General features: G+C 38.2%; 1 protein-coding gene across 1 annotated transcript; it reads right to left on the bottom strand.

The window, feature by feature from the left end:
* Positions 1-4,876: 4,876 nt before the first annotated feature.
* LOC145773777 (uncharacterized) lies at positions 4,877-16,517 on the bottom strand. Its single transcript, XM_082584908.1, has 7 exons — positions 16,379-16,517; positions 15,884-16,036; positions 12,481-12,636; positions 9,210-10,560; positions 8,205-8,533; positions 7,513-7,647; positions 4,877-7,128 (listed from the first exon to the last, which is right to left on the bottom strand). The coding sequence occupies exons 1-7, from the start codon at positions 16,515-16,517 to the stop codon at positions 6,089-6,091; spliced, it is 3,303 nt and encodes a 1,100-aa protein (XP_082441034.1). The 3' UTR covers positions 4,877-6,088.
* Positions 16,518-25,314: the final 8,797 nt, after the last annotated feature.

Raw genomic sequence — 25,314 nt, 5'->3', positions numbered from 1 at the left:
AACAATCAAAAGTGTTAGGAAATTTTGGGATCTGGTTCTGAAAAAGTAAAAAATCCATTCACTGAAGAAGATAGGTTCATTTATTTAATAAATGATCCGCCCCATCTTATAAAAACAGCAAGAAATTGTTTATATGCAAGCCGAGTTGGAGGAACACGATTGATGCAATACGCCAATGGAGAATTGATCTTGTGGGATCATTTCAAAGAAGTGGCCATTACTGACATGAATCGAGAGTTGCGATATTTGCCAAAAATATCAAATAATCACGTTTACTTGACTTCTTTTTCTAAAATGAATGTTGCTGTTGCTGCCCAAACACTAAGTCGGTGCGTATCAATGGAGTTGGAGAAGTATGGTTTTAATGCCACAGCTCAATATTGTTCCATGTTTAACAGGTTCTTGGATTTGATGAACACAACATGCAATTTTACAGCGGGTAACCCGGATTTAAAACCGTATTATTCAACTACTGATGGCAGACTTGAATGGTTGCAAGGTGTATTTTTGCCGTAGGCCGATAAACGCAGACACTCAAGTTTCCAAGGCAATTAGAAAAAAAAAGTCATATCTGACCAAACCTTTAAAGGATTGAAATTATCAGTTAATGGCATGATTGGAATTATCAATTTTCTTTTGTCAAACAACATGCCATTTGTTTGTACAAGACGTGTGAGCCAAGACGTATTGGAACATTACTTTGGGCAACAAAGAAGTATTGGCAGAAGAAGTGGAAATCCCGATGTAGCAAAGTTTTTATTAAATGACAATGTTATTTCAACACAGCGTGCAATTAAGAACATTCGAGGAGCCAATGTACGAGTCGAAGAGTGGAAAAATGCTTTCATTGATAGCACCCCACTTCCAAAGCGACAAAAAAAGTAGCTTAAACAAAAAAACTCAGGTTGCCAATCCTTCTTTTGGAGTAAACCATAACAAAATCCGTGGTTTTATAGGCCTACAGGGGATATCCACCACGTTAATAAAGGATAACGAACTATTGCATCTACTTCCTGGGTGGTTTGGAAATGATGCTTAATATTTGTACTCGGCACATAGACATAGATTTGTTTGTCGTATCCATGCTTACACCCAGTGGTTGAAGATTTAGAGTGGATGAGAAGACAAGGAAGCCAATCCTCGTGCTAGAGTATCACATAGAGATAATTGTAAGTATCAGAAACTTCTGAATTTATATATCCTTTTATAAACAAATACTGCATGTTCTTCATTGATTATTATATCCTCTGCATTAAAATGTTTCTCACAAATTCCAGCATTTCCTTTGTGAAGAACTTGTTTAATATTATCTCTTGGATCACGTTCATCTCTGTAGGCCTACTTAAGTATGACTTTCTTCAAAACTTCATTATGCCACTCTTTGTACTTCCCTTTCGCATAAACATTGACAGTAAATATAGAAAAACCGTTATTTTTATCCGTGTGACACTGAGGGATGGAACAATTCGAAGCTGGCATAATCTAATAAATAACTGCAAATAAATAGTATAATGATAACATTCCTGAAATTATATATAAAACAAATATGAATGATTATAACAACAGAATTCATAACTGTAAAATACACCACAATTCATAACCTAATCTTGCAAATGGCAATAAGAACTACCATGCCTATGCCTAAGTATTTAGCCAGTTAGTTTAAAAACTGAAACTCTTGCCAAACCTGCTTGCTGCTTAACCTGTTTTGCTGTTAAAGTGCCCCTGACAGGTAAATAAATTCGCTAAATTTACCTAAGATACCAAAAAGTTGACACAAACAAACTTCCCTGACCAGCAAACCGTAAAAAATATCAACAGGCTACTAAGTTACACGCTTGCAAACTCTCGTTGACATCGACGAATCTGGCAGTCATTCAATTGCGAAAATAAAAACGGCAACACCACTGTGACGTCACAGTAAGCGGGAAGGATACATTTTTTCTCTGTGATGACTTGGTAAAGTATGGTACGGCTACTGCAAAACGTGAATGTGTGGGGCTCTGTTGGTCTAAAGCATGTGCAAATTAAGAATTACCGAAATGAAAAAGTGAACTTATTATTACTATCAGGTTTCGATCAAATAGGTTGAGTTTACTTTTATCAAACAGCATCTCAATTCAATTGAAATTGCAGTTTCATAGGGCTACAATTTTCATACTTTTTTATTTGTCCTAATCTGGCTATAGCCATTTGCAGTGTAACAACAGTATCTCACAAACAGTACCTTTAATTTATGGTTGAAGCAATGCCTACAAATTGCTGTTTATGTGACATTGTCAGTGACAAAGACCGTGTGCTTTCTTTTCCCACTTTCCCACAAAACAAGGTACTGAGAAGAAGATAGTCAAAGTTTTCTTCAAGTGTTCGAAAGTGGGATGGGCCATACAAAACCAGTCGTATATGTTCACTTCACTGAAGATGATTTTGTTAATACCATTCAAGTAAAAATGCCTACAGGCATGTGTTGGAGTGTATACTACAAGGTGATGCTCTCGGAAGCAACAATCGATTGTGATGCCGTCATGCATTGTTTGGCAAATCCGAAACAATTTTCCTGATCCAGATGGCCGTTACACAGGATTTCAATGGCCAACTGAAAGCACATCATGAGAGAGAGAACTTTTATTTATTTTTGAATAGTGATGATGAATTAAATATGAATGATGATTCGTACGATTTCTTCATTTTTCACTTCAAGTATATTTTAGGTTTTGTAGGAACGTATCCAGTACAGTTTTATTAAACTGCAAAAAACAATAAATCTTTGAAAAAGCAACCGCTTGTACCAACTCCGACCAAACTGTGATCCACCAATTACATCTAGGAAGCGTTTGTTTCATCCGTTGCTAACGACGTCCACTTAGGATGACGTAATACCACCAAAGTCGTCCCAGAGCAGTGAAATATGGAGTTTCGCCTGTGGTGGCGCTGCGGAGCAGTCGTTTGATTAAATTTCGACCTAACCAGTCGAGCTACGAGGTTAAGATTAAAAAGTTCGCTAAGTGTAATTCTGCGCTAGGAAATGCTTTAAAAAGTTACTATACTTGGATCCAACCTGTCAGGGGCACTTTAACCTAAACCTGTTTAAAGCAGGAGTGGGCAACCTTTTTAACACATGGGCCAGTTGGAAAAATGTAATGTTTACTGGGGGCCTCACTGGTTCCTATTTTTAGCTTTCAATTAAAAGATCAGAGCAAGTACATGCGAGTATGAAATATCTGCACACATGTGAATAGTCAAGTAGTAGTTAGTGGGAAGGTTGATGTTGGATATTTTGAACTAATTGGTCAATGTTTTGGTTCTATTCTTGATGTGCATAGGCGCACACTATCCAGTAGGTGAATGTCAGTTATATGAGTTAGCTTGGAAAATAAGTGGAAGGAAGAGGAAGGGCCACACAAAAAGTGGCAAACGGCCACATGCTGCCTGCACGTTGCCCACCCATGGTTTAAAGCCAGGGATACCTAAACATTCAGGGATGCGAAACTACAAATACGAGGCGCCAACTGAAGGTACGACGTTGTCGCAATAAAAGCCATTGCTTTTCTAAGCTATTTGCAAAGCCTGCAGTTACCATATAAGCACAATGATGATTAACGTTTTGCAATATACAAGTGACTGACATCTTCTCTGTTTTATTTCCAACGTTTCGCATGTGTAAACGACTTGCATCTTCAGTTACGTTGTTAAAAAACAATTGTAAAATCAAGAAATATGTAAAGTTCTATGATAAAATAACGCCAGCACATTAAATACAACGCATATCGACCAAATAAATTAGTTATTTCTAACGTTATGCAAATTCAAACGATTTCTATCTTTTCAAGTACTTTGTCAAAATTAATTGCAAACAACAAGGAATAAGTAGGAGCTTGCTAGTGTAATGTTACACAGACTTCGACAACTACAACATGACTCCGACACTAAGTCGATTGAACTTATAATTATAATAACGTAATAAATGTCAGAATGTAAAAAGAATGGTGCAACACTGTCAAGGAAGCCTAAAGGCGACCAATTATGACGTCATGAAAAGCGCGCAAAGTAAAATGCGAGACACTGGTAAGGGCGAATTCCCACACACAATTATGAGTGCAACGGTGCGGTTCCAATACATTACATTCCCCTTTGTCTGAAGAAAGAAAGGAACTATCTATCGATACACAAACAGATTAAAATTATGGAGTGGAGTACACTATTAACTGCAGATGCAATAACGATGTCACGTTTACTACACAATTTTCCAGTGACTCAAAGTGAACAGCAAGCATTAAACTTATAGTTCGTATACTCTCGTTGTGCAAACTCCGATAACAGCACAAGTCTACATTGTATGCATGATGCACAACACGAAATCTCCACGTATCACTATACATACAAAACGATTCAAGTTACACAAACACCATATCTATCAGGCGGCTTCACTATCCGGCCAGAACGGGTAGTACACGGTGCTGGCATATTATTTTTACATGGCACATTGGGCTCGTCGTTAAAATCATCTACAGCAACGTTTTCATCAGCATTCAGCAATAACGTTTTCATCAGCAGCAACGCTTTTATCAGCAATAACATTTTTATCAGCAGCAACGCTTTCATCAGCAATAGCGTTTTCATCAGCAGCAACAAGTAGCTGCATTCTTCTAGATTTGACTGCGGGTATAATGGCCTAGACGTTCGGTGATTAGTTTTCCTACTATCACAAAAATTCGCAAATTTGAACGTTAACTCGACCATCTGCCTCTACTTCTTAAAATTATCTGCAACATTTCCTTGTTGGAAATTCATCTCTGACTTTGTTGCTTGCATCGAATCCATCTCTGACACCATGTAATGTTGCACAGACTTCGACAACTACAACATGACTCCGACACTAAGTCGATTGAACTTATAATTGTAATAATGTAATAAATGTCAGAATGTAAGAAGAAATAGCACAACACTGTCAAGAAAGCCTAAAGGCGACCAATTATGACGTCATGAAAAGGGGTCCACGTCTTTTAGGCGCAGACAGTTAGGCGTCTGGATATTTAGGTGCGGAGCACTGTGGCGCCCGTTCATTTAGGTGCTATTCCTAGTAAAGTTTGCAGATTGTATCAGCTTGGCATGTAGGGCAATGCTTTTCACATATAATGTTACATTGGTTAGAAACATATGTTGTTTTGTTAATGCGCGTGTGGAGATGAGGTGCCAGACAACGCTCTACTACTCTTGGTGTTAGCACATCTCCACAGGACATTTGCAATGCATCCTGAACACAGGTTGCAGCCAGATGGAACTTTACTTAATCTGTTATCTTTCGCAATTACTTTTACTCGGGATGGATTGGTCGACTGGTCGTATTGCGAGTAGGCTACGTATGAGACAACGCTTTACAACATGAATAATAATACATTTCCATAGAGCATTATGAACCCTGCCTACAAGTTGCAAGCATAATGGTGCGACTTTGCTCGTTATTAAACCTAGTCGGGGTTTTGATGGAAAACTAAGTTAGGCTACTCTTCACTCAAGCCTACCACCCGCTTGAATATAGACTACGGTATATTTTTTACTGATGTTTAGTGTACCGGTAGTTATTATTTGACTCACTAAAAGTGAACTCAGTTATGTTCGCAAACTTGAATAATTTATTGATAAAGCTTTCGCCGCCGCAAACCTGGACTAACAACAAATAAGTGCCGAACACGCGCATTAAAAAACATTATGTTTTTCTGTTCAATACAACATTTTGTGTGAAAAGCATTGCCCTACATGCCAAGCTGATACAATCTGCAGACTTTACTAGGAATAGCACCTAAATGAACGGGCGCCACAGTGCTCCGCACCTAAATATCCAGACGCCACAGACCACAGTGTGCGCGCCTATTTGACTGGCGCCTAACTGTCTGCGCCTAAAAGACTTGCTCTCATGAAAAGCGCGTAAAGCAAAACGCGGGACACTGGCAAGGGCGAATTCCCACACAAAATTAAGAGTGCAACGGTGCGGTTCCAATACATTACAACTAGTACCGGTAAAATAACCATAGACGTAGCAGGGGGGCTAAAGGGTCCGTGGCTTTCCTAAATTTCTAATTAATGTAAGTCATGATGCAGTTTTTGTACCACTGCCACTGGTAAGTTTTCGTACTTTCCGGGCCGTTTTCTCTGGTTCCTCACGTCCAGGTGCATTAAAACGTTTCAACTCATTTTTAGCAAAACAATTAAATGCTGTTTGAAGAATAAGTTCGAAATTTGAGTGGCCTGCAGAACACATCTGTTTGAATGCACCTCTGTAAACGTTCGACGCCTCCACTATCTTTTTCAGGGCTCGTATAAACACGGAGCGCTGGTTTGGTGCAGTCCACAACTTCTCTTTTGCATTATAATCAGATATCACTGCACTGTAATAGTGAACAGCCAATGTTGTTGCAGAAAAACAAAATTCTGTTGGGACAGACAGACCACCTCGATTGGCAATTTCAAACAATTTCACATGCTCTTCAGATTCACATGTTGGGGCTGGGCAGTCATCACTTTTTACCAACAGAACTTTACAGGGCGAACACCGTCGTCTTCGGGATATACTTCTTGCAATGTAGCCACTCACAAAATATGCCACATTTGCATCTGTCTCCGACAAATCATCAAGTGTTACCTCTGAGAAAAACCTTTCGAGCCAAGAAACAATGGAGCTGTCTGCATTAATAAGCTTTCCGCTTCCCAGAGAAATAGAGTCAAGCGAACATAATTTGGATGCAGCCAGTATGCCATGTTGTTGAAGCAAACTCAACTTGCGTATTTTCTTTTCTGCCTCAAGCAGTTGCTTTATGGACATAAAAAAGTTTCCTCCACTAACCTGGCGGTACCACCCGAAACGGCCTTCGATTGGATCAGAGGTAAATTTTCCCGGTAACACATACTTCAATCCAATCTTGTCGTGCAAGTATTGAGCAAGTTCAGGCATTGCAGACATGGTTTGAATGCATGCTAGGAATGTTTGGTCTGTAAGCCCAGAAGTGCCGGATTGCTGCCATTTCACTAAAATATCCTTTGCTGACTTAAGAAAGGGTAAATTTGCAGGTTTTTCTTCTTCCGTTGAAGTGAACTTCATTGGCATGCACATCTCATCATTTTTTGCCATGCCTGAAATATATATATAAAAGTTGTTAAAAATAGTGAAGGCTGGTTAGAGTTCTAAAGTAAAGGTTCCCTGTATACCAAGTGCAAGGCCGTGTGCATTTTTGCATCTTTTAGTCTCAAAATTCAAAACATAATCAGATTGATTTTTCAATGAGCTTCTAAACTTACTCTGTAAGTAACAACTAGGTCATTTGTACAAAAAAGTAATAAAATTCTAGGAAAAAATCCAAATGTTTTACTTCAATTGCAAAAAATCTTTGTGCAGCTTTCTAAAAAGTTGTGCATAAACTGTACAGAAAATATGCCCAGAGAAAACTAGTAACCTGTGCCGACGTGCCGTAACGACTGGCTATATTTAAAAATATTAATCACACTTGGAAAATATACCTTTGAATGGTGTTTTGACAGACATCACCTTCCAAACATTGCAGATGAATTGGAGAAATTTGGCAGTTTCCTTAAAGCCCGGATTGGTGTCAGCATACATAAGAAGTCCATTTACGGTGGATTCACTAAACACACCTGCAAGTGAAAAACCAAAATTATATATATATATGAATTGCAACTGCTGCAATCAATTTCTGGATTATATATATATGATACAATAAATCAAATATAGTTATTATTATTTGAAGCCTTTACAAATTGTTTCACCTATCGGATCATCAGAAGGTCTTATTCAAATAGAATCTATTTGAATAAGACCTTCTGATGATCCGATAGGTGAAACAATTTGTAAAGGCTTCAAATAATAATAACTATATTTGATTTAATTCGCTCTGCTTTGCCTTTTTGCTTGGCATTGAGCACTTTTTGTAGTATTAATAGTTTTCATTGTTTTATGATACAATAAATATATAATGTAATTTTCTTATACAAACTAAAACAAGTTAGATGACTAAATAATGTGAAAATGTAGCCTGCATAGGGTTGAAGGATCAACTGAAGATCCCGTGACCATTTTCTGGGGGAGAGGGAAGTTAAGTTTGAGTCAACCTTTGTAGGGGCGATCATCATCACTCCAAAGGACCGGGGAGGATCTTCATTTGAGCCCTGCTTACAAAAGCTACTGTACTTACTTAAAGCGTGTAGAGGTGAGGTGCGGGCAATATTGCTTGGGTTAAGTGATGCCTTCTTCAGTGCAAATGCTACTTTCAGAGGTTTATGCTCTTCAAGAGTGTACAAGCGCTTTATATGTGCAAATTCAGCTGTGCATTGCTCTCCCAAAATATGTTTAGCACCAGAAATATGAGGAATGTGGAATCGCTTCTTATTCACAAAATTGTTAAAAATGTTTTTAAAGTTGTGGGTGAAGTCAAACAAGAGAAATAAACGCTCTCCATTCCTTGAAGGGTGTGCAATGCTGTTTGAGAGCTTATTGCTTCCACATAAATCCATAAACAACTTCCTGAAAATGCATAACCCATTATAAATCACACATAAATTTTAGCATGTAATATTAAACCAGTTTCATTCAATAGACAAGATGTTTCAAAAAACGTGACACCACTTCTTTCAATCGAGGTTGTTTCAGTTTTGTCAGCCAAAAAAAAAAACTGGCGAAAAACAGTTTGCAATAAACTTGTAACTTTTCTCCATATTGGGACTTTAGTGCAGAAATTGTTTGTATAAAAACTATTACATTTTAACCATTTGCAGTCCAATTTTTTTGCAAAAAATTTTCAGATATCATAAAACCGGTTGGACTTTGATTGAATGTGAAAACAATAGCCTAATGCTTTAGCATGTTATTATAAAATGATAATCAAGGTTTAACAACAATTCTGAACAGCATTTCTTCTATTTTCACATTTTTAAAAATTCTGTTTTATGGACGGGTTGTGAAAAACAATATTGAAATAGGATTAAAATATAATACGTGACAGGGTGTTTAAAAAAATCTGACACCATTTACCTTTGAAATGTATTGAAATCATTGTTGTAAAAAAACCCATAAACATAGGATTTTTCACAACCTTGATTTTAATACATATTAAAGGTTAATGGTGTTAAATTTTTGAAACACCCTGTAATCCTATTAAATTTGCTATAGATAGTTGTCATCAAGCATATTATAAGCTTACCTATTGCACACATGATTGTCAACAGATATAGCAACAACAAAGAAAATTTCATCTAGAGATTGCATCACTTTGTTAAAGAAGGTTCGAAGCAGCTGTGTACTTATCTTTTCAATTGGCACCAGGCACACAACATCTTTATATTTTTTACATACAGATTGCACCATAAATGTCAACACGGTTTTCGCTCGTTGGCCTTCCTCTGTTAATCCAATGAAAGCGCCATTGCAATATTCAACCCTTTGTGCAGTGTATACCTCATCAATAAGCAAGGTTACCATTTTTTCTCCTTCAGATAAGTCGACAGTTCGTTGCTTCAGGTATTGCAAATCTATAGATTTAGTCTCTACATTACAATCACTCGAAACTTGCTGAAGTCTTCTGACTGATGGCAGTATAAAAAACTCACTAAGCTTTTTGTATAGTGAGTTGCTAGTGAGCTGCCACAGAAACGACATGGTTAGTAACCTGGGTGAATACCGTCGGCCATTTTTATCTATGTACAACAACTGAAGTTGCTCGGACACAAATTGAATTAGGGGTAAACCTTCATCTTGGCTTTCGTTTTCTTCCAGGTTTGCTTTGCATTGCTCAAGGGCTGCAACAGCCGACTTGGCAAAAGTCTTACTATTGTTACCACTTGGTGATTCTATAAGGTTTTTGCAGAATGCCAGAATATTGCAAAGCTCTGATACTTTGCTTAATGAATCGGAGCTCATCAGATGCTGAAATGTTTCTTGTGGCACAGAAATAGAACATACAAATGCATGCACATCTAAAGTTTCCCCTACCACCAAAGATGCCATTAACTGAGGAGAAATGTGGCTGCCATTGTTATATGTTATAAAGTGGAATTCCAAAGAAGATTCTTTTAACAATTTGATATATCCAGAAGGAATAACCACTTCATTGAGTTTATCTTTTAAAGAACCCAAATCACAACAAGAGTCTTGCAACAGAAATTCTTCATTTTGATCTTGAAGTTTAGCTTTGTCTTTTTTCAGTCTTTCTGTGGCAGTTGCAGCAGAAATTGAGCGCTTTACTGGAGCCGGTTTTGTCAGATAGTGAGGCAGGCCAGCAAAAATGCGAGGCACAGCTGATGGCTTCAACCGTGGCTGATTAAGTTTCGCAGACTCTCTGCGTTGTTGGCGATCTAAGTGGCTATCGATTGATGTTGTTTCAAAATCATCTCCGTAGAAATGCTTACCACAAATTCTTGTGTGTGGTGTCACAGTTAAATTTTCCCTGGATATAGCTCTAATCCAAGCCTTACGCAATTCAGGATCTGCTGGAAATCGAAACATTGAAACTTTTTCCCCAGTTCTTTTAAACGCACGATTACCAACTTTGCACCCTGGAGCACAACAATAGTATCCCATATTGCATAAAAAATCTTATAATACTGGAGCAGAATTTCACCTTGAACTGTAATATTGTACAAGTAGAAAAGCTATAAATAAACAGAATTACTGTTTTAGGGAGTTACCGTACCGTACAATAGGGTAAGCAAAATTGTAATGTTGCAAAATTGTATGTTTTGGTTAATAAATAGCATTAATAATTTCTATTCTACAGCACATAACATAAATGTGTTTTGCAAAGAATGCAACCTATTTCGTCCCTGAACAATTCGTACTCTGATTTCGTCCTCTGAAAGCGGGGTACGAAGTGTTCAAGGGACGAAATAGGTTGCACCCTTTTGCAAAGCTCTATATTTGGTTAGTTAGGCTATAGTATATAGGCCTACAGTATTACATAATGATTAAAATACAGTAGGCAATCATTTTTTAATACCAGATTAACCTCAATGTCTCTTTGCAAAATTGGACAGTTAGGCCTGACACCACTACACATCTGTTTTCATGTGCCACTTATCAGTAACTTTTAGAAAGGGTTAGGCTTCATGCATAAAATAGTCAGTTAGAGTCAGGTAATCTACTCCTTCTTGAATAATACTGATTTTAACACTAACCACACAGTGAACACCCTTAGTTATAAACCAATTGTAACATTAAAATATATTTCTACTCACGGGCTGCAATGTCTCTGTAAATTGGCCTTACAATTTAACTAAAATATACAGTAGCCCACAGATCAGGTTAATCACCGATAACCGTAGACTATTGATTTCCTGTGGTCACTGACTGCTAGTGCTGAGTGCTCAGTACTGTGCAAATGTGCCATCACTGATCACTCATCACTGCCATGTGTGAGTGTACCGTCAGTTGGCGTCAAAAATGATCACTAGGGGCGTAGTTGCGCATCCCGTACTGTTTTGGTATCCCTGTTTAAAGCGTACGCAGATTCTATTTTGCCTATCTTCCAAATCCATAATTAAGAGTGACAAAATAAACAACTTTTTGATACCGACTCCACAGTCCACAGCCCTGCTTTTAAGTCATAATCCAAGAACATGCAATATTTGATTATAAAAAGATATATAAATTGAGAAGTTTGCTGGCGTAGATAGTGCCAAGTACAAATATTAAGCATCATTTCCAAACCACCCAGGAGGTAGATGCAATAGTTCGTTATCCTTTATTAACGTGGTGGATATCCCCAGTAGACCTATAAAACCACGGATTTTGTTATGGTTTTCTCCAAAAGAAATATTGCCAACCAAGGCTATATTGAGCTCCTTCTACTCATTTAAAACTAGTTTTATTTCTTTTGCAAAGCCTTCCTGATGCCCTTTTCACCTTTTTTGTGGCATAGATTTTTCAGTTTATTTGTGAAACTGAAAGCTCTAATTTTGACATATTTTGTAATTACTTTTTTGATCACCTTCCAAGCCAAGCTCTCAGAAGTGTCTGATGCCATGGCTAAATTTGCTACTCCGTTGACAACCTCCAAATCATTAATTATTGATTTTGTTGTTTTCTCACCAAAATTGGTATGTTGCTAGGCATTATGGAATTTACGGAAGTATATTTCTGATAGCTTTAAAATTTCATACAGCTCTTGTGATATGCCAATCAAGCCTTTGCCTTCTTCTCTCACATACTGCCGTTGAGAAATTAATACATTGTTCTCATCCTGCCCATGAGAGTTTCCAATTGTAAAGCTTCCAAAATAGATGTGGTCTCTTCAGAAAACTTGAGCTTTCTTAAAATATACCCACCTGCAAGCAATGCTCATTAAACATTTTGTTTTACTATTTATTATACTGTATTGATCACACATAGAATAAAATAATTTATGACTTTAGCTGGCAGACCGGGCAGACGCATTATCTGCCTACATCAGGATATGAAGACAAAATTATAAAATTTACCTATATATTCAATGACTTCTTTGTCTTTGCAATCAATCTGTAGACTGCCTTCACTTGATGCTCCTGCACAATCTTGCTTTTGAGACTCAGTGAAGAGGGTAAACAACTGTTCCCCTGCTTTTCGAATCAACTGAGCAGCTTTTACCTGTCCTAATACTGGTGCAATGTGCATAGCAGCTATTAAAAGCCGACATACCTCCGCATAAAACTTGTTTGCATCAGGAAGTAATTTATACAGATTTTGCAAAGATAGTAGCAAGTTCATTTCAGGTTTGTAATCGATTGCGTCACATTAACGGAACAATAGATAAGAAATTACTCGCAATAAGCCACGTTACGTTTTAGCACAAAATGACAAAACTGTCAGGCAAATCCGGATAAAGCGCAACTTTTGTCCGGAATAGGCGAAGATCCGGATTAAATAATCCGGATAATCCGAAATTGTTTCTCAAGAAAAAGATTACAAATCATTTGTACTTCCAGTTTTATCCGGATTAGGCGAAGATCCGGATTAACCGAATCCGGATTAACCGAGTTCTACTGGTATTACGTTTTGTGGCTCTCAGCTGGTGATTTCTGCCAAAATATGTAACAGAATCGCTTTTTTGTTAAAAAAGGTTGCCGACCACTGCTCTAGAACAAACACAACTAAAGGACTTGCAAAAGCGATTGTCTCTTCTGTCTGACTCCAACTGACGTCATAATCCGCGTGTTGCGCAATGCAATCCGTCATTGCAAGAACGTGGCCAAAAATACAAGCGCGTGGAAAACCATAGTTTTGATAATTTTTATTGAGATAAATATAGCCTTAAAAAGTAAGGGCGAGGTTGGTATTTATAGATTGAAACATGCTCTTTCAGATAAAGTGCGGTCAAAGTCATCGTGCAGTTGCACTTTAAGTAGACCATAATGGTTTTATGTGACGTCTGATTTGGAGATTGTCCGTAACACAGCTATTCCGCACAAGTCTTCCACATCAGCTGGTAGCCTAATTTCAAAGGTTTCTGTTGAGGTTATGAAAATCTGGAACTGCCAAAGTAGTGTATCTGGAATGGTGTTTGACACCACAAGCTCTAACACTAGAGCGCAAACTGCTGCATGTGTTGCTTTGCAAAAAGCTTTATCAAAGCCTCTGCTCTGGTTTGTATGTCGTCACCATATGGGTGAAGTTGTATTGACGCATGTTTGGGACAATCTAAAGATCGAAGCATCGCAGAGTCCAAAAATTTGCGTTTTTCAGATTTAAGCAGTATTTTGCTTCAATTCCAACAACAGATAAAAACTTTGACATTTTTGATCCTCCAAATCAACTGTAAGTGGACCAGTACAATCCACATGTTTTCAAACTGTTTCAGGTCTCGGGGCTGCGGCTAAGGGTCTTCCGAAGGATCTAAAGCCAAGGCCTGCGAATTTTAGCCAAACTCCTCCCCCAGAGAGTAGGCTACAGGTCACGGGACTGCTATCAGAAGTAATGTTTTGCTCCCTTCACAGTTTTCTGCGCCGCTAGTTTTTGATCGCCCAGCTACACGTAATTTGGGTGGTTGTGAAAGGCGTGTCGCGTCTACTGATTTTAACGTGTGTGAGGATCGTGATCGAGTTGAGCATGTGACTGAGTCCCCTCTCTTCAACAATACATATATTGATTTCCATTTAGGAAAGGCTAGGGGATCTCCTGACTAAGAAGCAGCAGGCCAGCGATTCTCCATCAAGTATCAATTAATCATTCTTTATTACAAAAATACATGGAAAATCAGCAGAGCCCTATTGGCATATGCATTTCGCTCTAACTGTAGAGCATCATTAGTGCCTAAAAAGCAAACATAAGAAAGCATTACCTAAAAACTGTCACTGAATAAATAAATGAATCTGCAGTAAACTAAGATACTGGCCAAGACTAACTGCCAAGATTAACTGGTAGAATACTGCATAAATAATTACAGGCTGCGTAAAATATTTATATGCAAATTTAAACTAAACTACACGAACCTAACTACTATGACAAAATAATGATGACAATGCGCAAAAGCAAACCAAGGTTGAGAGTCGAATGGCTAAAGCAATACGTACAAAATGAAACTGTGTGAAGATAGCATGTCAAAATAAAACTAAGTGACAGAACATGGCAAAAACAATGGGTCCATGACCTACGTGTTAAGTGCAAATCAATAAGATAGCGCAGCGATAAATTCACAATGAAATGAAGCTGGAAAAGCAGGACCAGCGAACCGAAACCTCTACTTAACAAGAGGCAAAATCATTCTCTTGATGTTAATCGAAGATTTGATCAGTGAAGCCCATTTATCTTCGCACATGTCCAAATCTGCAACGGGTGGCTTTTCAACAAATGTTACTGTGAAACAGTCTGCAATAGATGGTTTTGTGTTTATGTACAAAGAGTGGCGGGAGGCGTAATGTTTGAGTAATGCCGCCTTATCACCTCCCGGACTGGTGTCAAAAGTGTTCCATGCAGACCTATGGCCGGACCACCTGGTAAAAAACCGATTGAGGGTTTGGCCAACATATTGTTCAGAGAAAAGTTTGCAGGAGGCAACATATATCCTGTAGTCGCTACAATTAAGGTCTTCCCGTAGTTTGATTACACTATCCCTAGATTGTATTACCCGGGTCCAAGGACCATATTTTTATTGTGGTTCCGGAAATTACTGCACAAAGCACAATGTCCACATGGTTTAGAACAGCCGAGTGTGTTTTCAAGATTGTCCGAAAGTGCAATGGAACGGTAGTTGGTCAGGGTGTTGCCAAGAGTGAGAGGTCTTTTATAAACAATGCATGCTGTCGGTTGTAGGGCCTTTTCTTTGGCAGTCAGTTTCATGGTAGTGGAAAATGAAGAAGCCCAAATTGTGCGTTTATTGGTAGTTTTGTGATTCTTGAGGCAGTACATGAAGTATGAAGTACATCCAGGAATTCAACCTCTTGGTCCTTTAAAGCTGTATTAATGCAGCGAAATTTGAGCGAGAGGCCATGTTGTGTAAAAGTTACGGTGAGCGTCTGTTGGATATTGCGTGTATATTCGGCTCCTGCCGAAATCCACATTTTGTCGTTGATAAATCTAACAAACAATACAGTATTTTTCAGTTGCTGAGCTAAGGACTTGATAATGTAGTGGACTGCAATGTTGGCAATAGAAACCGAATGGTTGTCATCTGTGACAATACCGTTTTGCTGTTTGAAAAACGTCTCGCGATACTGAGTGATAACGTTGTCCAAACAAATCATAACTAACTCAATCAACTTCGTTGAACCTTTATCGTTGAACTCGGAGTGCAATTTTATGAAACCGGATGTCTAGGGATGCTTGGGTAAAGAGCAGCAACGTCAGCGGCAACCAAAAAGAAAATAGGTTTCTCACCAGATGGTGAGGAGCAATTACCGTTCAACCAACCTTCCTTCCAATTAACCAATTTCATGAGATAGTCCCGGCTGTCTTTGCAGTAATCAATACTAATGGGGTTGAGAATGGATTCCAACAGAGCTGTCACTCTGGAAGTGGTAATATTTCCAGCAGATTGTAAAGTTCGAACAGGAATATCAAAGACTGAAATAATGTTTAATACTTCAGGAAGTAGTTTGTGGGTTTTAAACAGTGGATAAGTATAGGCTGGTGAACGGTTGGAGAAATATTTGGCTGAAGATCCAGTAACCCGCTGATATGCATTATGTTTAAATGTAAGTCCAGCAGTGTGATAGAGTTGTACTTCATTTATTACCCTTGTATCATGGAGAGTTTTGAGGTAAGAATCACATTGAGATCTAACATTTTTAAGGTATTTTTCGACACTTTTTTTATTATTATTCAAGTCGGTTTGCTGGAAGTTAGATGAAAGTTTTCTGCGTATAATGGAATCGTAATCCACAAAATCAAGAACAACGATCTTACCATCTTTGTCCGACTTGCAAATTACAATAGCGTGACTATTGACCAAGGACTTCAGTTTCGTTATACTTTTTTTGAGATCAAGGCTAAGGTTATTCTTGTGTGAGAACAGGTACCTTGCATCTTCTTCTAGGTTCCTCATTTTTGATCTGATTGATTCTGTGTAAGCAATCGTTTTCTCGTCAAGTAGCGCTACATCTGGCCTAGAATATTTTGGGATTTTAAGTTTCTTAGGTACTTGAGGTAGTGGGGGTTGTGTGGAATCCTTGAAGATACATTCCCACTCGACCCTTCTGATGTGTTCTTGTGTGTTATGCCATTCATTAGTTTCCACTTGTTTGGATCACCGAGGTGTAGGGACAAAATTGAGGCCTTTCATGAGCAGAAGTTTGTCTGAATCAGTAAGTTGTGTTTTTGATTTATTCAATATCATGCTTTCCGCTATTTCAAGTTGGTTTTTTATCTTTTTAAAGGATACCCGGCTTCTGTACCTAATTCTATCCTTTTTGTTTTTCGAAATAAAAGTGGTAGATTGCTCATTGGAAAAGCAGTTAGGTTTACATGATTTCTGTTTATTCTTTAACCAAAGCAGTTTGTCATGGTAGGAAGAATTGATTCGTTTCTGGAACTCAACAAGGAGATTATCCAAAAATTTAATACTCCTGGCTGAGTTCTGTGTTCATATGTACAGCTACCGCAAAATGACTTCGGACCTTTTTACCAAAATTTACGCCAGGTTTGTAGCTGTGCGTTTTACATCACATCATACCACTAACAATAAGCATTGCGACAAAGAAATGCATTCTTTGCACACCCTGAGAATATTCTTCTTGGGATGCTTGCCGATGAGGATGAAAATATCCACAGGTTAGCAGTCAACAAAGTCCAAGCATTAGGCTAAGGGGTAAAATACCTTTTGTAATAGTGATATTAATTTTAAAGGAGGTTATGTTGAACGTGATGATTACAAGGACGATGCCAACACTGATGCCAGATGTGGATCAATAAGGCGATTTCTATTACCCCGTGTCAACCTCAATGCAAAGTCTTACCACAGACTTGTTAACCTCAATGCTTTAACCTTTTAGATGAAGATGAAACATTTAAGATGAACATTTAAACAGCTCTGCCACAATCAAGCCGTAGAAAGGCATGTCAAATTAATTTCGGAAGCTTCCTCTGCTGTAATAGGACATGATCGAAGAGATGGTATGATTCGTCAAAGAATTAAATCCAGGAGGCTGACAAAACAATTTGAAACTAAGAAGCAATTTGTGTGAACAGGCCTGTGAAGGCTGTGATGTGTATTGATCCTCAATGACTCTATAATGTCAACGCAATAATTTAACTTATTTTTAACACTGATGATGGATATTTGGATAATTGGATATAGTTTTTATCCAAAATGTCTCATGAAGAATGAAGATATGAGTCTATTTTCTAATCTGTTGGCTCTTATATTTTAGCGTTGATTAACTAAACGCTCCACTCATTTTGCTCCTAAATTTATCTTTGCTTTAGGCCTATGTTTTTACTCGTGTTGGGAGAAATGTACATTTTTTCACATAACTTTTTTCTTGTTGACTTTAGACCAAAAACTTTTTATAGGACATATAGAAACTTGATAGTTCTGCATCTTTTAACACCAGCCACGTATTTCTAGAATAATCGGTTCAGTAGTTATTGCTATTTTCAGAAATTGGGGCCTCTCCGGCCAACTAGTGGGCTGTTGCCAGGACAATAAAATTTGCAACCCCCATAAAATCAATTTTCATGGTGGTTTTGGATCATTTATCGGGTTTTAAGAACTACACTTTTTTGAATTTTAGGAAAGAAATTGTTTTCATTCCACCCTAATAAATATGTAGTCGCAAAAGGGATTATAGCACTTATAGTAGCCATTGCTCTCTTTACCAAAAGGGGATATGCATAAACCTTTCACAATCTTAACCTAGCCTAGCTGACATCTAGCTTAGCTGCAACTGATAAAATTTGGCAATGTTCAAATAGCGGTAAAAACAACAATGTGGAAAGTGATGTAATAAACAAACGTAACAAAAGTACAATGCGATAACAATTATCTGGAAACGCCAAACTAGAAATCATAAGCGTTGTTTGAACTTATTATCTTTTCTTTTGAAAAATTTATGAAATTACCGTATACACTAAGATTTCAATTGGGCCTTCATGGACCCCCTAAAACTAGTCCGCGTACCCCTTGGGGCTCCACGGACCCCAGTTTAAGAACTCCTGGGTTAGGCCTATATGGCACCACCTCAAAGTGCAAACTATGCTCCTGGGCACTGTACCATGACGATGGTGATGAAATAATACGTACTTTCAGTCATAATGTTCAGTGAAATAGAATGTTTTCAAGCAAGTTTTTAATTCATTTAAATTTTCAGCTGAGAAGATTTTATTTTTTCGTTCTTATTGTTGTCTCTTGCCAAAGTTTGAAAGCATAACCCCTGTCAATCCTTTCAACGCAACAATAACAAAATTGCAAAAGATAAGATAGTAGGCTATCATCCATTAGTTTCACACTTTCTTTGGGACATGCAAAATTATTGGCTTCGGACGAGACAAAAATTCAATTTTAGTCTTAATGAGTGCATGAACTCGATGCACACTTGCACATTCAACTGGAATATCACATTCAAAGCTCTGTAATGCATTTTGTTTTGTTTCTTTCACCAAAACAGCTATTGGCTTATCCAGAAGTCTTGTTTTTCCATACACAACATGATGGCCAATCACCAGAATTGGATCACCTTTGTTATTGAAATGTAAATCTCCAAAATCATTTCCTGCAAGCCCGGTTTGGTATCGTGACTGCAATTCACCTTGCAATTCGACTAAATACCATTCAACAACATCTTGTCTTTTTTTCATTGCAATTTGAACCATGTTGCATAGTATAGCTTAAGAAATTCACAGCAGCTATTCTTAGAGATGTGTGAAAAATAACAGAATAGAAAGTGGCAATTTTTCCTAAATCAGGTGTTGCCAGAGTTAGGATTAAAGTTAGGAAGGGTTAAGGTCAGGGTTAGAGTTAGGAATAAGATTAGGGTTTTTATCTTCCCAGGACTAAAAAAAATTTCAAAAATACAAGTTTTTGTTTTCAACAGCTTTAAACTTTTCTCAAATTAGGGCAGAATTCCTTATCTGGCAACACTATTGAGGCTATTATTACACTATATAGTGTAAATATAGCCACAGCCTAAAAAGTAACTTAACAGGTAACTTTCTTAACTAATATTAACAGTAAGCAAACTGAAAAGTAACAGTTAGTGTTTAGACCTACTGTTTTATTTTAGGTAATGGTTTATTTTAGGGGCTATCCATAAAGAACGTCCTCATAAAATTTTATCCTCAAATCCTCATAAAAAAAACTACTCCCTCCCCCTTTGTCTGTGGGGACAATATCTCCAAAGCGTAAGTGGCCATGGCCGTTTTATAAACTTGTATTGCTTTCAGAGTGAAACTGTAGATAAGCTATAGGCTATCGGATCATGTGATAAACCAGTTTCGTTTTGGCGGTGCCCTCAAGGCTGTGGCAGACCCCTAAAAATTTTCATCGAAACTTTTAATATATCACGCATCCAAACGGAAACAAATGTTTCATAAGTTTTAAAGAGACACTTACTGGAATACTTACTTATAAAGAGACACTTTATACTGAAACTTACTGGAATATAGATTCAACTGTCATCAAGGAAGCTGCATACACTAATATTCCTAAAATGGACCAGAGCAAGAAAACTTCAACTTACTGGTTCAATTCTGAAATAAAAAATTTAACGGACAAACGTCGTTAATTGAAACAAAATCCAATACAATATCGTTTAGTAAACCTAGAAATTAAAAAAGAGTGTCATGAAGCTAAAGAAAAATGGCTTGAAGAAAAATGTCTAGAAATTGAGAAACTTCGTCTTGATGGGAAAAACATGTTCAAAAAGATAAATGAGCTTGTAGGCAAAAAATCAGCACCAACATTGAAGTGTATCAGAGCGGCACATGGAGACATCTTTCATTACCCAAAAGATGTAACCCAGAGATGGAAAAAATATATACAGGATATATTTCGTGATGCGAGCAGAAGCAAGCCCACTGAAGATGCATCTCGTGATGTAACAGGTCCACTGATCTTGAAAGCAGAAGTTAAATGGGCTCTTAATCAAATGAAAACAGGAAAAGCAGCTGGCCCAGATGAAATCTGTGTGGAAATGCTTGAAGCCCTGGAGTGGACGAAGAAGGAATAGACATCATATGGTAGCTCTTAGAGAGAATATATGGAAGTGGTGTGGTCCCTGAAGACATGTTAAAATCAGTATTCATTGCACTACCGTACCTAAAGTTCCAGGAACACTTGATTGCGACAAACATCACACTATAAGTCTGATGTCACACACTGTGAAATTGCTACTTAAGATCATCCTCCAACGTTTGAGAAGGCAATTGCTTCCAGAAATAGGGGGCAATCAATTTGGCTTCATGAAAGACAGAGGAACAACCAACGCAATCTTCACCATGAGAATGCTTGGTGAAAGAGCAATCGAAGTCCAACAAGACCTATATCTAGCATTTGTAGATTTCAAAAAAGCCTTCGATAAAGTTCGTCATGAACAGCTTTTTGAGATGCTGAACAACATTAACGTTGATCACAAGGACCTGCGCATAATTAAAAATGTATATTACCAACAACAAGCTGCAGTTCGCCTACCGGAAGGTATGTCTAGATATTTTGAAATTCAACGTGGGGTTAAACAAGGCTGTGTAATGTCACCAGATCTGTTTAACTTGTATAGTGAAATGATTTTCAGAGAAATAGAAAGCATTGATGAGGGAGTTTTAGTGAACGGCATCTTTTTAAACAATATTCGCTATGCTGATGACACTGTGCTCATAGCGACATCCCCGGACGGTCTACAAACACTAATTACGGTAACAAAACTTCAGACATCAGCGCAAAATATGGAATCCAAATTAATGACAAAAAAAAACAAAATGCATGACTATCTCCAAACAAAGTCCTGACCTTCACTTTGCACTTCACCAGGGAGGCAGCACAATTAAACAAGTGTCTTCTTTTAACTATCTTGGTTCTCTCTTGACAGCGGATGCACGATGTAAGAAAGAGATACGAAGAAAAAGAGGCCTAGCTAAAGACGCTTTTAATAGACTACAACCTATTTTATTGGATTGCAAGCTCTCTATTCCTCTGAAGGTGCGACTTCTCAAAGTGTTAGTGTGGTCTGCAGGCCTCGAAATTCACGGCGGACACGTCCGCCGTCACAGCATGTGATGTCCGCGGGAAGTACCCTCTAGATCGGTCATATTTGTCCACCGAAAAATAATGCAGGAACTAGCGATGCAAATCGTCATTCATAGCACGAGCAACTGTTGCAAGAATATAATTTGCGCTGGGAATGCGAAATCATCGCAGTCTCAGCGCGCAACTAGAAAAAGTTAATACTGTATCTGTATCCCTTAGCTTCCATTCAAGCAGGAAAACTTTCCATTTTTATGTTGCTTCTACAATTGATGACATTGAATCAGCGTTACAAAGGTGAATTCTTCGCTAAGAATCGATGGGAGTACCGACCGCTACTTCTACACTAATCACGCCCAACTTAGTTCAAGTCTTATGTCACAATGTCTGGCTTTGATCTCCGAGTAATATTGATAAGACAATGTTGGTTACAAAGTTAGATAATACGAGTAGGTTACTACAGCAAAATGCAGCAAAACTTAAGTTTTAGTATTACAGTAAGAAAGAAAAGACCCAGGAAAAATTCTGAAAGTGAGAATGAAGGCAATGAACCTACTACTAGGAAATTTAGTGGTGATAGACGCACGAAAGGAACAACGAATGTAAGGATTAGCTCTGTCAAAGATCACAACACATCATTACCTCATATGGCTGCAGCTTCAACATATCTGGCCGACAATACCCCAAGCCATCAATGTTCGATCACCAAGGCCCTCGACAATATGAGTGACAACGAAAATAATCAAAATTAAGAGGTTGTTTGAAATCGCATAATTTATCGCTAAACAAGAGCGCGCATTTACGCTTTTTCTTCAATTAGCCAGTCTGGAGAGAAGACACGGAGTAGATCTCGGTATTACGTATCTTAACGACAAGCAATGATCGCGTGGAGACTGGCGTACGTTTTTGAAGATCGATACTATTGAAGCTCTCATGCGCATATGCCTGGACGGCCCTGACTGCGCTGATTATAGCCCCGAGCCTGCCGTGATGTCGTGGAATACTGATACTATTTTGGAGAGGCGACCGCATCACGGAGAGAGCAAAAAATAATTGCGCTTTTTCTAATGTTTTGTTTATTCTTTTCGTCACTTTCGCTCACATGACATGCAAAAATAAACCTAAAGAAAAAAGCCTAGTGCTGCTTCGCACAGCAGAAAATAGCCTTAGTGTAGAAGCTTTCCGACTCGTGTCCAGAGCATTGTGACGCAAGAAGTCATACGACCTCGGAGGTGGAAGTTAATCAGTTATGCGGTGTATTATTTTTTTTATTATTTATTTGCATCAGACACAAAGTCCATAAAATTCAAAATTTTAACAATCATCAAATTATCATCATCATCATATTTAGCAGCTACACCTACACGGCGCTTTGACTCTTCAAGCGCACCTCGTTGGTTTGATGAAAGCCTTTTAGAGTGACTTCGCTGAAATTTTAAAAAGCCTAAACCGTAACTATGATTCTCAAATGGCGAAGACTTATCAAGATAAAGTGATTAAGTATGACGATCGACGTTAAAACTGGTGTGTCCGCCGTGAGACTTAATTTGTCCGCCGAGATAGCTGCTCAGACCGGACACGTTTGTCCGCCGTCAACAAAAACGAATTTCGAGGCCTGGGTCTGTTCTCCAGTATGGACCTTCAACACAGAAACTATGCGTAACATCGAAGCAGCTGAAATGTGGTTTTACAGAAGAATGCTCCGGATTTCATATACTGATCACATCCTAGTTTTTTTTTTCGGTCATTTATCGGTCATTGACCGATTTTTTAGCAAAATAGTGCTTTTCACTATTTTTTCCAAAATTGTCCGAAGTTTTACGACCATTACTATTTACCAAGAATTTCTCCATTTGTAATCAACATTTTGTTGTAATCACAGTCAGTGGCGTACGCAGGATTTTCTCAAGGGGGGGGCATTGACAGTAGCGTAGCCAGGAATTTTGAAAGGGGGGTTTGACAACCGACGGCGTTTTTGCTTAAGAGGACACCTAGCGGCGGGGGGTCTGGGGGGCCTCCCCACAAAATTTAAAAAAATTACTTTGAATTTGGTGCATTCTGAGAGCATTTTCAACAAAAAAATGTGGGTATGAATATTCCTGTAAAATGGTGGCATAGCAAAAGGATAAGATCATGTTTTCTTCGGCATTTTTTGGAAATAAAGCTGTTGCTAATTCCTAGCTGAGATGTTTGAATGTTTGGTATTGGCAAAACTCGCTCTTTTAATGCAGTTTTGTTTAAAATTAGGCAAGTTTTTTTTAGACTGAAAGCATCATTCCCAAGTATAAAGAGACTGAAAGCATGATTCTTAATATTGTGACGTCACACGCGGGCCAAAGGGGGGTTGTAACCCCCAAACTCCCCTGGCTACGCCACTGGCCATTGATATCCCAGACGTCTTCATGATATCTCAGTAGTCAGTATGGTTTTAGTTTAGACTTTATCCATTTCTTTCTCACCATAATAGGCTTACAGAACACTATGCTACATTGGCATACCTGGGGTGGGGTAGGTGGATTGGGCCACTGGCGCCGACTTACGGGGTTACGGTGTGGCCACGCTACCCCGTAACCGCTGTGGTGAGGTGGCAGCCACCCCGTTTAGATTACATTACTTACTGCAAATAAATGTAACTAATTTGAACGGACGTTTAAATGTTTTTTTGATGATTGGTTTTCGCTTCAAGTCAACGTAAAGCAAGAGGTGAACCAATACAGTATTGCGAAGAAAATGATTGTTTTTGTCACAAGCATGATACTCGCGTAACATCAAGTAAGCTACGTGAAGAATACGCAACACGTGGCTACGAGTTTTTCCCTTGTTGTTGTTGCGATCGTTTTATTTGTTACTTGTCATAAGTCATTGTTACATTTGTTAGGTTTACAATGGGATTTATTAATCAATAAAATACGATCTTTCCATTGCCTTCCTCAAAAATCTTTTTTGAAAATTTTTAAACTGCTCATAATAGCATAAGCAATGAAAGAATTTGATTAATGCTTCCAAACGTGGTCTGCATTGTGAAAATATACTTATCGTTGACTTCCACCACCTGCGAGGCAGAGCGATCGTTTAGTGCACCCAGGCGCATAAAAACCTACTTGCGATCTACCACGACGCAACAGCGATTGAACCACGTCCTAATTTTAAATGTTTATCAAGCTGAAGCTTCACGGTTACAACTTGACCAGTTGATTAACAGAATAACAGTTGGATTGACAGAGCTGTTGTTTGCAAAATACTTTGCCAAATGTTAAGTGTCAGAGCAGCAACGTAACAATAAAAGTCACGACATACCTCCTGTGCTTTATTATAAAGTTGCTTTGTAAATTATCGAGCTACAAATCAAGTGTGCAAAGACAATTGCATCTACGAAACACGCTTAGTAAAAATCAAACAAAAACATGCAGTTTGAAAGCTTTTAGGTTGCCGTATTGTGCTATCCGTCAACCCGTGCAAAATAAAAGTCGGTGCCTATGGATTGGGCCATGTATTTCGTATTGGCTTAGTCTATAGAACAACATTGTTAATTGCTTTGACAGTGCAATCCAAAACATGTTAAATGCCTTAATCTACGCCGTTAACTACTAAAACATTTTTAAGGGGGGGGGGGGCATGGCCTAATGGTCCCTCCTGCGTACGCTAGTGATCACAGTCATGGCAAAAC

This window comes from Aplidium turbinatum, chromosome 7, assembly GCF_918807975.1.
Source record: "Aplidium turbinatum chromosome 7, kaAplTurb1.1, whole genome shotgun sequence".
Classification (NCBI taxonomy): domain Eukaryota; kingdom Metazoa; phylum Chordata; class Ascidiacea; order Aplousobranchia; family Polyclinidae; genus Aplidium; species Aplidium turbinatum.
Note: the sequence above shows the minus strand (reverse complement) of the source record. Positions and strands in the feature narration are given on the sequence as shown.

What these genes read in the sequence shown, in the direction of transcription:
- LOC145773777 (XM_082584908.1), bottom strand. Translation starts at nt 16,517, where the DNA reads ATGAGGAACCTAGAAGAAGATGCAAGGTACCTGTTCTCACACAAGAAT. An exon ending in TTGCAAGTCGGACAAAGATG is followed by an intron (nt 16,037 to 16,378) that starts GTAAGATCGTTG and finishes ACATTATTTCAG; the next exon opens with TCTTTGATATTCCTGTTCGA. An exon ending in CTCACCTCTACACGCTTTAA is followed by an intron (nt 7,648 to 8,204) that starts GTAAGTACAGTA and finishes TTTCACTTGCAG; the next exon opens with GTGTGTTTAGTGAATCCACC.